The following is a 14927-nucleotide window of genomic DNA, read 5'->3' as shown; positions in this document are numbered from 1 at the left end:
ACGAAGAGGACAAAGTATCACAAAGTATGGTGGAAGTAGCCATTGAAAGAGTGATCAGAGAAAAGACATTGTAAAATGGGCACAGCCTGTCCGAAGCAACCGCAGTCTATGCCTCTTCAGCCTTCTTCTTCTTGGACTTCTTGCTGGGCTGTTGAGGAGGGCCCTGCTTGGTCTGGTGAACAATGAGGCGTGTCCAGCACTCGTCCTTGTCCCACTCGAAACCAGCGAGGTAAGGCTTGTCCAACTCATCGTCGGCCTAGAGCGGATGGAAGTCAGTTTTCTTGGAGGAAAGGGGAGACATCTGATGGATCATCATCTTGGTCTACTTACCTTCTTCTTGAACTGCTTGTAGATTGCGTCCAGCGCATCCTTTATCGTGACGCCCTTCATATTGCGAGCGGTGACTTCGAGCCCTAGTGGGAAGTGCAGATCGATCTTCTTGACCGGGGGGTTGACCAGATGAAGTTTTAGGATATCCTTGTCCTCAATGGACGTTGGTGAGGTGTTCAATTTCCTGTTTACCCCGATTAGTCTCGATTAGTCTCACGTCTTATGCAGATGTATATAAATAGCAACAAGCATACCATCCAGTCTTCTGGGTTTCGATTGGAAGGGTAAGCTCGATCTTCTTGTCCTCTACAAATCGACGAGTGGTTAGCAGGAGAGGACCTCAGGACCGCGATGCTCTGTGCTATTTTAGAACGACTGTGGAAAGAAAGAACACACCAAGTTCCTTGATGTTGTAGATACCCTCAGCATGGGAAGAGGTACGTCTGTGAGTCTTCTTGGCATCCTTGTCGGGGGCCTTCTCATCCTTGGGGGATATCTCGATGGCCGAGTCAATCTTGGTGAGTGGTTCAGACATGACTGCGGAGTATGGTGGCAGGAAGCAGTGAGTCTCTTAGTAGGAGCACTGGTATACAGAATAGCTTGTTAGTTGTGTGTACTATTAAGGGGATGGATAATGTTCCTTTGGCCACTGAGGACACTCCAGTGGCAGAGGAGGGAAGGACCCGAGTGGTGACGTGGAATGGCTACTCGAGCATTCTAGTGCTACTCTTAGATAGGAGAGCTGAACTTACCAGTACGTTAGGGAAAAAGTAGTATGGACAGTGAGTAGTGTGGACAGTAAGTAGTATGAAAATGGGAGGGAGAGAAAATCGAGTCAGTAGGATCCAACAAGATAGTAGAGGGAAGGAAGAAAGAAAAGGAAGGAAAGGGAAAGGAGGAGAGGAGAAGAAGAGGAAGAAAAGGGAGGAAGGAGTAGGGCAGGTGACATGGATGGGCCAACCCAGAAATGGGGAAGAACAAGAAGAAGAGGGAAGGAGCGGTTCACTTTGCTCTCACTTGCTACTTTGGGATGTGTCTCTGTCAGTGACTACTTACTTCTAAGTTACCTGACGTATACCATACCATCATCCCACTGGTCCTTACCTGATACATCCCCATTATTCCCTCTCGACTGCCGACCTTTTCATCCATCCATACCATTCATACATGATGTAGATAGATACGTACGTACATTCATATATACATACATACAGGCATGGGATGCATTGGACTAAGGGAGAACATTGAAGGAGTATTCTACAGCACGGGTGTACGTAAAGTTCAATTGCAAACTACTGCACAGCTACAGGGATTGTGATGGGGACTGAATGGCTCAAATGATGAATAGAAGCGGGCCTCAAGCAATCAACCTGGATCGTATGTTTCCACAGTGAACAGGGGAGGAAGCCTGGATGGCGAGAGGAAGGGGAAGAGAGAGTGGAATGATGGGACGAGAAGGAGGATGATGTTGTTAGGATCTCCGCACCGGACGATGCATATCTACATCCGGACCATCACCTGATGGATGGTGGTTTCAAAGTACCACCTCTCCCTCCCACGCACACTCACTCACACACACCCATAAACCCCCTCTCCATTTTCATTAATGAGACATCTAGTATTGAATTCTTAAGGTGTCAGATAAATTCCTCCTCCAAGTAAGTAGATAGTAAATCAATGAATAAAAGCACCCGGGGCAACCGGATCACACGAGCAAGCCTGACGTCGAGAGCTTCCGGGCGACGGTCCACTAAGGCTGCACCCCGCATTCCCGCCCGCTCCACTTGGTCTGCTTCTTTCGCCGTACTTTATTTTCTCTCCTTCGGTCGCCCTCCCGCCTGGCCCAATGATACCCTTTTCCTCTCCCTGCATCTACCTGCGGTATCTTTGGCGGAGCAGTCTCCAGGTCGTGGTAGTAATTGTAGTTGTAGTAATAGCATACGGCAGACCCCCCTCTTCTCATAGAACCAGCAGCCATAATGAAGATCGAAAAATGCGTCACCTTTCTCGTAACTACCAACTGACTTGAGCTGATTGACTCGTCCAAGCGGATCAACCCCAGACGGAAAGACGGATGAAATGCATGACCTCATGGCGCCCATTTCCTTTCATTGTGCCAGACAATCGGCAGATGCCTTCCGTGGTACAGGTTGAACTGTAAATGTCCGCTCATCGCTCATGTAAGGTCTGTCATCCCCCCCGTTGGCACGTGAGGTTCTTTGACATCCAAATCGCGAGGGGCATCGAATGAAGGGATACCAGCCCTGGCCGAGACTAGACAAGCTCGAGTTTTGAGAGGAGTCTTGATGGGTGTGCCTGTCCAGGCCCCGGGACTGGACCAGTGGTGTGATGTCCTCCCCCCCTGTAGGCTGTAGCCTGCCTACTACGTAGACTAGGTAGGTAGGTAGGTACCTTCGAAAGTGAAACTGCACCCGAGACGGGGCTACAGCAATCGGCGATCATAAGGTGGTGGATTGCAGGTTATTGGCCATCCAACATTTTGACCGTGCAGGCTTGGGCGGGGTCCTACGAATCATAACGGGGGTCCACGCTGCATTTCCATATTGCCTGCAACACAACTACCAGCATCAGTCAATGATAGTGGGTGGCGACCCGTTGCAGGTCAGCTTTCTCCCGCCCCTCTCTTCTCCCTTCCTCCCATGCTCGTAGCCAGCGTCCATTTTGTTGACGTTAATCGTTACGGGGTGCCAGTGTCGAGCAGATTCAACCAGTCTGCAAAGAGCTGAGGTCTCACCCGAGCAGCCAGGGGATTAGTACTAGATTGTTGGCAAGGTATGTTGTTGAGTGGCCTGTATTTCTCATATCTAGTATATAGTTCAGCAATCTCACTCAGATGTGTAGAGAATCATATGTTGTAACTCCTGGGAGTGAACAAAGGGCATCTCTCTATAGACAGTAGTAGAGATAATCCCACTGTCCTACCCACCACTTGGTACTAGTAGTAGGTAGTGACTATGTACTACAGAGAGATTACCCAGGACGGAAAGGTGAGAGGGAAGCTCTCCCCAGCTGACTCAGCAGTTTGTCTTGTTTGAAGGCGGTGAAGGGAAAGCCGCGAAGAAGATATTCGATTAATTATGCCCATTTGGATGAGCGAGCTTCCATACAATCTAATCCATCTTCATCCCATTCCTTTTCGTGCAATTAGTGAATGCTGCTTGGGCTATTAATCTAGTGCGCCTTTCGAAACATCCAAGCTTCACGCTCTTCGGTCAATTTGGCCGGTTGCGCCTCTCTTCCGCGACCGCTTGGGTACAACACCACCACCACCCAGGTCTTGCTGCCTCTCCTCCCGCTTCCAGTCACGTCTGCTTTTTCCTGGTTCGTCTCGCGTTGTGGATCCCCTCAATGTCCCTGATAGTACAGCTTATCGCCTAATCGCTCAATACAGTGTAATACTTCGCCGCCCTAATGTCGCTTTTCGGTTCCGTCGGCGCCGCGACGACCTCAGCTGGTCAGACCAACACCACAGGTGATATCTCCAAGGATGTTGCCCTGAACCAACCTCCCGAGGACAGTATCTCGGACCTCCGCTTCTCTCCGGCTAGTGAACACCTAGCTGTCGCTTCATGGGACAAGAAGGTTCGCATTTACGAGATCAATGAGCAGGGCCAGAGCGAAGGTAAAGCTCTGTTCGAGCACGAGGCCCCCGTTCTGAGCTGTTGCTGGTCGCCGGTGAGCTCACCCTCATGTTTCCTTGTCGCAGTGTCTACAGTTAACTGATCTGGACTCTGTTGCTACCTAGGATGGTACGAAAGTCGTCGGAGCTGGCGCCGACAAAGCCGCTCGTATGCTCGACCTTGCGACCAATGCGACCACTCAAGTCGCCGCTCACGATGCGCCCATCAAATGCTGCCACATGATCCCAAACCCGGCCGGAGGAACCCCGCTACTTGTGACCGGCTCTTGGGATAAGACCATCAAGTACTGGGACTTGCGACAGTCGAACCCCATTGCCACGGTGGAGTGCCAGGAGCGTGTTTACACCATGGATGTCAAGGACAAACTTCTCGTGGTCGGCACCGCAGACCGCTACATCAACGTCATCAACCTCGAAAACCCCACCAAGTTCTACAAGACCATGCAGTCTCCCCTCAAGTGGCAGACGCGAGTAGTCAGCTGCTTCTCGACTGCCACTGGCTTCGCCGTCGGCAGTGTCGAGGGCCGCTGTGCGATCCAGTATGTTGAGGACAAGGACTCCTCCAACAACTTCAGTTTCAAGTGCCACCGTGAGACTCCTCAGCGTGATGTCAACAACATCTACTCCGTCAACGCCATCTCCTTCCACCCCGTCCACGGCACCTTCAGCACCGCCGGTAGTGACGGTACCTTCCACTTCTGGGATAAGGACGCCAAGCACCGTCTAAAGGGATATCCCTCCGTGGGCGGTACCATCTCCAGCACCGCCTTCAACCGCAACGGCAACATCTTCGCCTATGCCGTCAGTTACGATTGGAGCAAGGGCTACTCCGCCAACAACCAGCAGCTGCCCAACAAGGTCATGCTGCACCCTGTCAGCCAAGAAGAAGTGAAGCCTAGACCAAACAATCGGAAGAGGTAATGGAGTAGTCTGGGAGAAGGCTATGTAGTTGGAAGGGATCTGCACATGGAGGCGTCGTGGAGGCCAAACCTTTCGATTTCAAATGGACTTTTGGCGGGGCTCATACATCTGGAGTATCATGCTTCGGTTATACATGGATTGGCTCGTCATGCTTTTTTCTCTTTCTTTTTCTCTTTGTTTCATTTCCCCGTATCATGTACTCTTTTTGTTATTACTACTATTACTCTCTGGGAATGCATATGAGCGATTTATTCAGGTTAATCCTGTTGTCTATCCGGGGTCCCCTTGTCTGAAATGGAAGGAAGTCTACTGTAGCTGCTGGCGACAAGGGATACCCTTCGATCTATGTGACTGAATTGGGAACGTTGGGGGGGTAGAGCCCACAGCAAGACCCTGGCATAAATAAGACGGGATTGGGATTGTATTGAAACCCATGTTGAATTGTCGAGTTTTGTTGAACTGAAACTATGCGGGCTGATAACAACGTGAAGCCAAAGCAAGACATCCAAAACCGAAAAAAAAAACTACTGAATCCATCCATCCGTCAATCAATCAATCAATCAGTCAATCATCAACCGTTGCGCTCATTTCACCAACATCCTATCTCATATCGACTCCATTTTCACAAAGTATGTTTTGCATACGTAGCAACGCAGTATCCCAAGACGAGAAGAAGAAAGAGGAAGAAAAAGTAGCCATAGATCATCAACGATCTACGATGACGAAGCCGGAAAACGAAAGGAAGTGGGAAGAGAGAAAAAACGCTCTAATCATCAGCACAGGATATCAAGGGAGTCCGCTAGTCGCTGCAACTCCATAGACGCTGTCTTCTGAGTCTTTTTGACGGGATTGGGGAGCTGGGAATTCTATGTGATTTAGGAGGAGGGAATGGTGACTTGGGCCACGCCATCGGCAACCTTCTCGACGGCCTCGTCGGTCTTGCTATCGGTGGTGACCTCCACAGCCTGGGCGCCTCCCTTGGCGGAGGCTTCAACATTGCTGCCGGCGGCAGCGGCCTCAGCAGCCTTGGCCTTCTTCTCCTTCTTCTTGGCCTTAGCGGCATCCTTTGCAGCCTTCTTGGCCGCAGCCTTGGCCGCTTCCTCTTCCTTCTTCTGGCGGTCGGCCTGGGAACCACCGAACATCTCGCGCCACTCGTCGGCCTTCTTGGGGTCGATACGAGAGAACAGGTACTTGGCCTTGCCGATCTTGTGACCCGGCTTGATGGCAGTCGGCTTCCAGCCGTCCTTGATGTCCTCCAGAGAGGGGATCAGGCCGAACGGCACGTCGAGCTGCTCGTTGATAGCCTTGGAGGTAGCTGGGAGGTAGGGAGAGAAAACACTGGCCAGGAGATGGATCAAGTTGAGCACAGTACCGACGACCGCGGCAGCACGCTCGGGCTCGTTGGCAATCAACGAGTTATCAAGGCGGTTGGCCTGGATCAGACCGTTTCCGGCTTCGGCCAACTTCATCGCACTCACGACACCAGCGCGGAGGTGTGCACCCTCCATCTCTTCAATGTACTGTCTGAGAGTAGCCGTGACTTCGTCCAAGGTAGGCTGGAAACTCTCGGGGACAGTGAACTCGGGAACGACCGAGCCGTAAGATGCCGTAACAAGCTTGATGACACGGTTGACAAGGTTGCCCAGCTTAGCCAGCAGCTCGCTGTTGTTGCTCTCAACGAAGGAGCGCCATTCGAACTGGGTATCACCAGTCTCGGGACGGTTCTTCAAGAGGTAGTAGCGCCACACATCCGGGGGCACACCCGTCTCCTTGGCGCTGGTACCAAAGACACCAATACCTCTAGACTTGCTGAACTTGCCACCCTCGTAGTTCAGGTACTCCGTGGTGCTCAGGTGGTGAAGCATAGTCCACTTCTCCTTGGTTCCCAGCTGAGAACCGGGAAAGATGACACTGTGGAAGGGAACGTTATCCTTGCCCAGGAACTGATACAGCTGGACATCCTCCGGGTTCCGCCACCAGAGCTCCCAATCGGGGGTATAGTTGGCCGTGATGGAGGGGTAACCAATGCAAGCCTCAAACCAGACATAAAGCACCTTGCTCTCGAATCCCTCCAGAGGCACCGGGACACCCCACTTCAGGTCTCTGGTGATACCGCGGTCCTTCAGACCTTCCTTCAACCAAGACTCGGTGATGACACGCGAGTTCTTAGGCCAGTCGCCCTTTTCGATGGCATTCTTCGACCATTCTTCAATCTGAGGCTGGAGCTTGTCGAGGAGAAGGTGGATGTGTTTCGTGGAGCGGCGGACGGGAGTGGCGCCATCAAGCTTGCAGCGGGGGTTGATGAGGTCGAAGGGATCCAAGAGGTGACCGCACTTATCGCACTGGTCACCACGAGCATCGTCGTAGTGGCACCGGGGGCATTCACCTTCCACGTAACGATCCGCCAAGAAAGATCCATGTGTCTCACAGAAGGGCTGTTCCGCCGTCTTCTCCGTCAGATAGCCGTTCTCGTAGAGCTTCTTGAAGATGGCCTGGGAAATTTCGGTGTGTTGCTGGGTTGGGGTGCGTCCGAAGTGATCAAAGCCAATCTCAAACCATTCGTACACCTGCTGGTGGATTTTGTTGTACTTGGCGCACAGCTCCTCCGGGGTCACCTTCTCCTCCAAAGCCTTGGTCTCGGTTGCCGTTCCATACTCATCGGTACCACAGATGTAGAGTGTTTGATGTCCGCAAGCCTTGTGGAATCTGAAGAAGTGGGGGTTAGCCTTTAATGAGAGAGCCCGCGGAAAGGAGCCAGACAAAGGGAGCAATTGGGGAGGGAGGGGGGCAAAGGAAGCAGGATGGATAGATAGTACCTGGCAAAGACATCAGCACTGAGAACGGAACCAACAATGTTACCCAAGTGAGGCACGTTGTTGACGTAGGGCAAAGCACTGGTGACCAGGATATTGCGCTGGCCCTTCTTGGGCAAGATCTTAGAGTCGGAAGCCATGATGGAATTGGAGGCGGATGGCGGGGAATTGGACTATCAGCGGGATGGAGGGGTAGAAATGTTGCAACTTTTTCGCGGGTGCGGATGATTCATCGCTTCATCGCTTTCGGCCGCTTCTCTCCGCACTTTTTTTGGGGCGCTTCCCTTTCATATCATTCTCATCTCCTACTGTTCCATTCCTTTTGCCCCCCACTCCACTGCTGCAACTAATTGCAGATTCCTAGATACCGCTGTCGCGTTCTCTACTCTATTACCGTCTTATCTCTCATTCCTTCCCTCCCGTCCCTATCTCTCTTTATCCTTATTGAATCGCAATCATGGAGAACAATAACCTACTTGAGAGTCTGCTCGACCTGGAGGAAGAATTCTACCAAGAAGGCTACGATCTGGGTGCAGCGGATGGTGCACAAGCCGGGTATACAGAGGGTAGTGTGTTTGCGGTCGAGAAAGGATTCGAGAAGTTCCTCGAACTGGGAAGACTATATGGCAAAGCCCTGGTCTGGTCTCAACGGCTTGCAGATTCGCAGCTGTCGGGAAAACCCGAGTCCAATGACCAGATCAACGGAGCCCTGGAGAGTGATCACAAACAGGAAGAACCTTCCTTGTTGGATCCCGCCATTTGCAAGGAAATGTCGAGCCTGTCATCTAGCTCCAGGCTAGCCAAGAACATTGAGATCCTGCTGGAACTGGTAGACCCCGCTTCCCTGCCTATGGTGAACACGGAGGAAGCGGTGAATGATGTAGATGAGCGCATGAAAGGCGCTGCTGTTAAAGCCAAGTTGGTCCAGCGTGCCGTGGGCGAGAGGGAAGACAACTCGGATATACATCCCGATGCCAAAGATCTCCCGGTGTCTGGCGACGGCACTGGCAGCATTGAAGACATTAGTTCCCTGAACATCCGGCATTAGTGGATGACTTGCTTTCTTCGTTTTCAATGGCAAGGATTTGCTTGGGGGGTAAACAGACACACTGCTTCTTTTGCAGCATCTCCTTCGGCCCTCCCCTCGGACGTTCTCCGATTTACAGGTCACCAGAACCTGCTTGCTCATTTCCCGCAAGCCTGGGAACTTATCCGAAAACCAGACTGCCGAGACATACTAAGCCGCTCCGCAATATTGAGAATGGCTTGTCTTGGGGGAGAAGTCCCCAGAGGGGCGATGATCGTGCCCCAAACTCGTTTGTACCCCACACTAAGAGGAGGGTTTCCAGTTACCGCATCCGTCCAACAATCGCCCCTAAGACCTCAAAACTCCCCGAGGCAAGCCCCCCCCCCCCATGTATGATTGGGATCAAACTTGCTTGGATAAAAATCGGGATCATCCCGTTGATTACTCCTTCCTCTTTCCAATTACCCGCCCCATCTTCCGATGGATGGTCTACAAATATACTGTATAGCCCACCCGGGGACCTGTTGATCGAAATGAAAGGCTGTATCTGGGCCTTCCTTGATCTCTTCGAAACGTCGACTTGACGGAACTTATATATATAAATCTACAAATCACAATGAAACTACTCCTATTGTTACTCGGATCTTTCACGGGCAGTCTCGTCCAAGCCCAGACTGGCGTTACCCATCCCATCTCAGAAGAATGTGGCCCTTCGGTTGTCTGCGTCAATCACTATGCGAATGTGCTTCCGTGAGTCCCTCGTAAACCCCAGCTGCTGGAACGCCCGGGCAGTCATTAACGCTCATAATAGCTACCACTTCTTTCGCAATGTAAGCACCATGGACGCCGTTACGACCTTCGGTGATACCACCGTAGCAAACGGCACCGTCCTGCAAGACGTCAAGACCGCGGATTTCATTGTGTATAACAAAGAGAAAGGACTCGATATCCTAGGCTCGAACCCGAGCTACGAATACGTTTTTGCCGTGAACGATGCGGTGCATGAAGCCCCCGTCTACGTGGCATCGCAGAACAAACTGTACCTCTCGCAGCTCGCGCCGCCGCCAGGCTATCTTCCGCAGCTGGTTGTCGATCTCAACCAGGATCCCCCAACACTATCCGAATACCTCTCTGATCCACCAGTCTATGCCCCCAATGGCGGCACGTTCCATGACGGCAAAATCATATGGGGCGCATCTGGCGGCAACAGGTCAATTGGCGGGACTGAACAACGCATCTCCCTCAGAACCTTAGATCCAGAGACAAATAAAACAACGAGCCTGGTCAACAATTACTTTGGATACTACTTCAACACCATTGACGACATTGCCGTGCATCCCAAGACTGGCGATATCTGGTTCACAGATCCACGTAAGCTCTTACCACCTACCATGTGCCATGTGGAATTCGCTAATTGATATATCCTGGTGTACAGAATACTCCTGGTTCAACGATATCACAGACACCCCTCCTCAGCTTCCCTGTGCCAGTTACAGATATAACACTTCTTCTGGGGCTGTGGTAGTTGTGGACGACTCAATCGGTCAGCCCAACGGGATCGCTTTCACTCCAGATGGATCTATCGTATACATCAGCGATACTGCGGCAGTCAGCGCTCCTATTGATCCCAAATATGGCCATCCGGGCAGTACGTTTAATACCACGCATCGGCGGTATGTAAAACCTGGACCTGATATACTCGGAAGACCCGAAAGGTGACTAACTCATCTATTTTCTCCTTCTATAGGACCATCTATGCTTTTGACGTGAGTGAGGATGGTGCCCACGCTTATAACAAACGGGCCATTTATCTGGCACCAGGCTTTGTCCCGGATGGACTGAAAGTGGCAGCGAATGGGTACATTCTGACGGGATGTGGTCGAGGTGTCGATGTTCTTGACCCTTCTGGGGAGCTGCTGTTGACAATTCAAACCAATTACACTGTCCAGAATTTTGCCTGGACGGGGCCAGAGCTGAAGACACTGTGGTTGATGGGCAATGGAGGAATCAGTAAAGTCGAATGGAACCTGCCCGGCCAAGTGTTGAAATAGACGCGACATAGGTGATCAGTGCGACTTCCCCTTGCTATCTAATGTCTCATTACGAAGAAGCGAGTAATAAAGGCTTCGATTGAACGATGCCTTATGCATTGATTTCTCAACATAGCACTTTGGCCAACAATATAACTTTTAGATGGTTTTCCTAACTGGATCCCGTACCGTCATGACAAGAAGTATGTACGCATAAATTCTATCGTAATTTGCATTCATCCGCAGCTGCCACCTATACTTGCAGCTTATTGTTCCAGACCGCGGGTGGCCATGGCAAGAGCACCCTCCTTGGTCTGGTGGCCACCAATGAAGCCACTGGCGTGAACGAAAACGGCACCCTCGGGAACCTTGGGCTTTCCAGATCTCTCAGCCTCCGCGGCCATAACACCGTCGAGATCGGCGTCGCGGACACCCCGCCACACCTCGGGAAGAGGCTTGCGGGACACGAAGCTACCCTCGTTTACAGAGACGCACTGCACACGCCACTTCGAATCTTCTGCCGCACTCTCGGGGTACAGAACATAGTAAGCCTCCTCATCAGGGTTGGTTTCCTCTGATCCAGAGGCTTCCTTCTCGAAGTTGTAGAGGTGCTCCTTCCAGGGCACACCACCCTGGGGCAGGACGATGATCCGACCGGACGGGTGAACGTCCCGACGGGAACGGTAAGCAGCGCCTACGGTGGTCCGCGCAGGCAGCCAGGAGGAAACGGCATGGTGCAACTTGCGAGCAAAGACGTTGCCAATGAATGTGCTGGCTCTGGCGAACAGACTATCCTCGTCCTGAGGCTCGCCGGGAGGGCAGGTGGGGTCCGGGTTGTTCATGTCACCCACCACGGAGGTGATGGTAATCCCGCCGTCCTTGAAGCGCTTCTGGATGTTGGCAGCGGAAACAGCAGCGGGGTCGTAGACAGAGACACCATTATCGTTGGCATCAATGGCTTCAATGAAATCGGTGTAAAGCTTCTCGTACAGGAGAGTCACGTCCTCATGGTCCACGGGCAACGAGGTGTGCTGGGCGATGATGGCCCGACCGAAGTGCATGTACACCAAGCCCGCGGAGGAGAGCTTGGTGTTGTGGTTGGGGAAAGTGGTTGCGAAAGTGCGCTGGTGATGATCATAGCGGTTGCTGGCAGCATCGTACTCTCCGCCCACGTCGACGACGGTGTGGCAGGTAGCTAATTGAGCGGGGTCTCTGGTCCGGAGGAGAGGAGAGGAGGAGTATGTGGGCAGAAGACGGAGGAGATAGACAGCAAGAGCCTCATCGGCGTGGAAGTGACCACTGCGCAGGGAGAAGAGGAAGAGTCAGCACATCGCAAATGTATGAATGGAGGGGAAGCCGGAGAAGAAGCTTCTGCGCGTACTCACTTGTGAGTTCCAATCAAGGGAGAGGAGGTCTTGACTTTCTTCGCAGCAGTTTCGGCCATGGTGAAGAATCGACGCCAGCGGAGCATATACTAATAGAAAAAGCAGTGAAGAGTGAAAGATGAAGATAAAAGAGGTTCAAGAAATGGTTGAAAGTAAAGTACTAGGTAATCGGAATACTACAGCAGTAAGTTACCTTTTGGAGAAAGAACCAGTCTATGAGGGGTCTGGATTGGGGATCGGTTTGGTATCTGTGATTTGTGATTGGTTGACTGGAAGAACAGCGCCTTCCACAAGAGGAAAAGACCTGGGCGAGTTTGCAACTGCCGCTTGACTTCATCGGGCGGCTCTTTAGGGCTTTTATCGCAAGGGCTTAACGGAAGCATGTGAAAGAGAGGGGAAGAACTAGTCCTGAAGAGGAAATCCGTGTATGTAATCAGCTGGATTTACGTACTGTATGCTGTATGTATGCTGTATGTTTGTTAGTTATCCTGAAGGAGTCATTCAGCCAGCTTCGATTTCCTTCCGTTGATATTCATTTCTTCAACCATCTCCACCAGTTTGGACATCATCTTTTTCTTCCTGCTACTTCTTTTTGTATTTTCCCCTTCTGACCGCTACTTGCAGCCGACTAAGCATCTGGACCAGCTCCACCGCCTTCCGTTCTACGCTAAAACGGGTGGAGTGGATTTGGTGTTATTATTATTATTATTACTATTGCGACTATCGTCGAATTGCCCACCTAAACTCGGTCTGCGCCCCCCCGGCTTCATTGCCCCTTTCCTGGTTTTTGTGCCTCTACTTTCTGTCCATCCCGAGTCGCTGCGGCTGTTAAGCTTTTGCGCCTCTGTCAGTGGCTCTGTTCCGAGAAAAAAGAAAAAGCGAATCTGTCCAGCGATCGGTTGGCGTGTCTGACACTATTTATCCTTTGCACGTGCCACAACCAGTTCAAGCCCAGTCCCATCTCATCATCATCATCCATCATCATCATATTCCGTCCCGCTTAAGTGATAAGATCAAAATCTTATATCGCCTGGAAAGAAGAGGGAGAATTTTTCTATTCCTTCATAGACCCAGCTAGCATCGCTCAGCGAGCTCAAAACTCAGTCTAGAATTCAGGAAATCGGGCTTCATGTATCCTTAAATCGGGATTTCGTCACTCTCTCGCGCTTCCACCCCAAGATTAACTCTTGGAGGCTGTCTAACCTATTAAGTTGACACTGCGTCCGTCCGTACCTGCTCGCTCTCTCCTCCAGCATATTTGACCCTCCCCGTGCCTCATCTGCTTCTCTCGCGCGCGTCCCCTGTCCAGTAGCCCTGGGCCATATTGTCCGATGTGGCTCTTCCGCGCCCTTTCGTCGGCCGTCTTTCTGGCCGTCACCGTCTCTTCCATTCCCCTCGCCTTTGACGTGGGTGGGAAAACATGCGGTCTGGCCTATTCCTTGTCCCTGGCCACCTTCTACTTCCTATTTTCGCTTCTGCGCCTCACTACGCCTGATCGGTCATGGCTCCGCTCCTCCCTGATCGTCGTCATTAGCTCGACGCAATGGCTCATTATTCCGATCCTGCTTATCTGGTCGCTGAACCGCTTCTCGATCGATACCGATAATGCTGGCTCTTGGGTGGAGCGGACCTTTACGGGCAAGAGAGCCCACGACTCGTCGATCCAGGAGTGGCTGTTTGGGCCTGATGGGCTGGTGGAATCAGTGACTATCGGGAACTGGGATAAATTGCTGAGATGGTCGACCCCGGTTTTCCAGCTGGTGGAAGGATTCTGCAGCTTATTGGTCATCCAGGCTGCAGGGCAGATTACCCGCTGGCTTGTCAACCGTGGTGGGCGAAGCGATAGTTGGATGGTATGTCCACGTCACTCCATAGCCCACATTGGCAGGATGCCTATTTGCTAATTCGTGCTTCGCTAGATCGGTCTCCTGGTACTCTCCGCCTCCATCATATCGAGCTCAGTATACTTTCTGTGGCGGGTCCTCCAATTCCCCGAGATCTCAAATGTTGATGCCGCTTTGATCGGGGTATCCATCACCTGTGCTGTGATCCTCTGCGCGTGGGGCATTGGCAGCGGGCGAGGAAACCCAGTAGAAAGTTCGCTACTGTTCGCATACATCGTTCTCTGCATCTACCAGATTTTCACTGATTACCAGCCATCGCATCCTGTGGAGCAAGTACCTTCCCCCGCTCAAGCCGGGGACTTCCCGCCGCTTCCTCCTATTATCATGGCTTCCTACACAACCCTGATGCACGCCTTATCCACCTTGCCCTCCATCATCCACGCCGCCTTCAACGTTATCACGGCAGTGTTCGGTGCCGTTACCCCGTCCGTATTGATCTCGCTCACATATCGAATCCTGGTTCTGTACGCATCGACTCGCATCATACCCGCCGTCCGCGAAGCGGGTGCCCGAGCTCTCTCCCAAGAAGCCTCGTTGGACGACTCCGATGCGGCGGGCCAATTCTTGGGCGTACTAAGCTACTTCTCTCCGTCCATCCTCATCGCCGTGTATACCAGTCTCCTGATGCAGCATTTCGCTTCTACCTCTCAAGCAATGGGTGGCAGTGGCGAGTGGTGGAGCACCCAAGGAGCCGGCGGTGGAAACCTTTGGCGGTGGGCCAACCTCGCCGGCACCATGGCCTTGTACGCTGTCGAGTTATACCTCGGTGAGAACGACGATCTGGACTCCGGACTCGCTGGTCACTGGAAGACCGACTGAATGGAGCCGTTAAAAATCTGGATGCAACATTCTGGCA

General features: G+C 52.1%; 8 protein-coding genes across 8 annotated transcripts; 4 read left to right on the top strand and 4 right to left on the bottom strand.

Moving 5' to 3' along the window:
• Positions 1–106: 106 nt before the first annotated feature.
• BO85DRAFT_484571 (uncharacterized protein) lies at positions 107–865 on the bottom strand (the record flags this gene model as incomplete). Its single annotated transcript, XM_025663245.1, has 4 exons — positions 107–256; positions 331–514; positions 585–636; positions 727–865. 4 exons carry the CDS (start codon positions 863–865, stop codon positions 107–109), a joined length of 525 nt encoding a protein of 174 aa, XP_025518732.1.
• A 1554-nt stretch (positions 866–2419) lies between these two features.
• On the bottom strand, positions 2420–3011 carry BO85DRAFT_456508 (uncharacterized protein; the record flags this gene model as incomplete). The annotated part of the gene is made up of 4 exons (XM_025661453.1): positions 2420–2505; positions 2606–2692; positions 2828–2898; positions 2944–3011. 4 exons carry the CDS (start codon positions 3009–3011, stop codon positions 2420–2422), a joined length of 312 nt encoding a protein of 103 aa, XP_025518731.1.
• Positions 3012–3762: 751 nt separating this feature from the next.
• sonA (putative nuclear pore complex protein (SonA)) lies at positions 3763–4912 on the top strand (the record flags this gene model as incomplete). Its single annotated transcript, XM_025655719.1, has 2 exons — positions 3763–4026; positions 4097–4912. 2 exons carry the CDS (start codon positions 3763–3765, stop codon positions 4910–4912), a joined length of 1080 nt encoding a protein of 359 aa, XP_025518730.1.
• A 785-nt stretch (positions 4913–5697) lies between these two features.
• BO85DRAFT_178704 (methionine--tRNA ligase MES1) lies at positions 5698–7965 on the bottom strand. The gene is made up of 2 exons (XM_025654337.1): positions 7729–7965; positions 5698–7618 (listed from the first exon to the last, which is right to left on the bottom strand). The coding sequence occupies exons 1-2, from the start codon at positions 7863–7865 to the stop codon at positions 5788–5790; spliced, it is 1968 nt and encodes a 655-aa protein (XP_025518729.1). The 5' UTR covers positions 7866–7965; the 3' UTR covers positions 5698–5787.
• A 1-nt stretch (position 7966) lies between these two features.
• BO85DRAFT_178574 (Yae1 family protein) lies at positions 7967–9071 on the top strand. The gene has a single exon (XM_025654336.1). It carries the CDS (start codon positions 8183–8185, stop codon positions 8771–8773), a length of 591 nt encoding a protein of 196 aa, XP_025518728.1. The 5' UTR covers positions 7967–8182; the 3' UTR covers positions 8774–9071.
• Positions 9072–9260: 189 nt separating this feature from the next.
• BO85DRAFT_466255 (SMP-30/gluconolactonase/LRE family protein) lies at positions 9261–10969 on the top strand. The gene is made up of 4 exons (XM_025662120.1): positions 9261–9502; positions 9564–10123; positions 10188–10425; positions 10500–10969. The coding sequence occupies exons 1-4, from the start codon at positions 9369–9371 to the stop codon at positions 10801–10803; spliced, it is 1236 nt and encodes a 411-aa protein (XP_025518727.1). The 5' UTR covers positions 9261–9368; the 3' UTR covers positions 10804–10969.
• Positions 10761–12396, bottom strand: BO85DRAFT_413965 (MYG1 family protein). The gene is made up of 2 exons (XM_025657626.1): positions 12168–12396; positions 10761–12081 (listed from the first exon to the last, which is right to left on the bottom strand). Exons 1-2 carry the CDS (start codon positions 12251–12253, stop codon positions 11049–11051), a joined length of 1119 nt encoding a protein of 372 aa, XP_025518726.1. The 5' UTR covers positions 12254–12396; the 3' UTR covers positions 10761–11048.
• A 917-nt stretch (positions 12397–13313) lies between these two features.
• On the top strand, positions 13314–14890 carry BO85DRAFT_475006 (ICE2 family protein; the record flags this gene model as incomplete). The annotated part of the gene is made up of 2 exons (XM_025662692.1): positions 13314–14020; positions 14087–14890. Exons 1-2 carry the CDS (start codon positions 13499–13501, stop codon positions 14888–14890), a joined length of 1326 nt encoding a protein of 441 aa, XP_025518725.1. The 5' UTR covers positions 13314–13498.
• Positions 14891–14927: the final 37 nt, after the last annotated feature.

This window comes from Aspergillus piperis (genome assembly GCF_003184755.1).
Source record: "Aspergillus piperis CBS 112811 unplaced genomic scaffold BO85scaffold_3, whole genome shotgun sequence".
NCBI classification, from domain to species: Eukaryota; Fungi; Ascomycota; class Eurotiomycetes; order Eurotiales; family Aspergillaceae; genus Aspergillus; species Aspergillus piperis.
The sequence above is the reverse complement of the archived record's forward strand: the minus strand, read 5'-3'. Positions and strand labels throughout refer to the sequence as shown.

Excerpts from the sequence above, each read along its gene's own strand:
- BO85DRAFT_178704 (XM_025654337.1), bottom strand. The coding sequence starts at position 7,865 with ATGGCTTCCGACTCTAAGATCTTGCCCAAGAAGGGCCAGCGCAATATC. Across the intron at positions 7,619-7,728 it reads AGTGCTGATGTCTTTGCCAG|ATTCCACAAGGCTTGCGGAC; the intron begins GTACTATCTATC and ends CCACTTCTTCAG.
- BO85DRAFT_178574 (XM_025654336.1), top strand. The coding sequence starts at position 8,183 with ATGGAGAACAATAACCTACTTGAGAGTCTGCTCGACCTGGAGGAAGAA.
- BO85DRAFT_466255 (XM_025662120.1), top strand. The coding sequence starts at position 9,369 with ATGAAACTACTCCTATTGTTACTCGGATCTTTCACGGGCAGTCTCGTC. Across the intron at positions 10,124-10,187 it reads TATCTGGTTCACAGATCCAC|AATACTCCTGGTTCAACGAT; the intron begins GTAAGCTCTTAC and ends CCTGGTGTACAG. Across the intron at positions 10,426-10,499 it reads TTTAATACCACGCATCGGCG|GACCATCTATGCTTTTGACG; the intron begins GTATGTAAAACC and ends CTCCTTCTATAG.
- BO85DRAFT_413965 (XM_025657626.1), bottom strand. The coding sequence starts at position 12,253 with ATGCTCCGCTGGCGTCGATTCTTCACCATGGCCGAAACTGCTGCGAAG. Across the intron at positions 12,082-12,167 it reads CCCTTGATTGGAACTCACAA|TGGTCACTTCCACGCCGATG; the intron begins GTGAGTACGCGC and ends CTCCCTGCGCAG.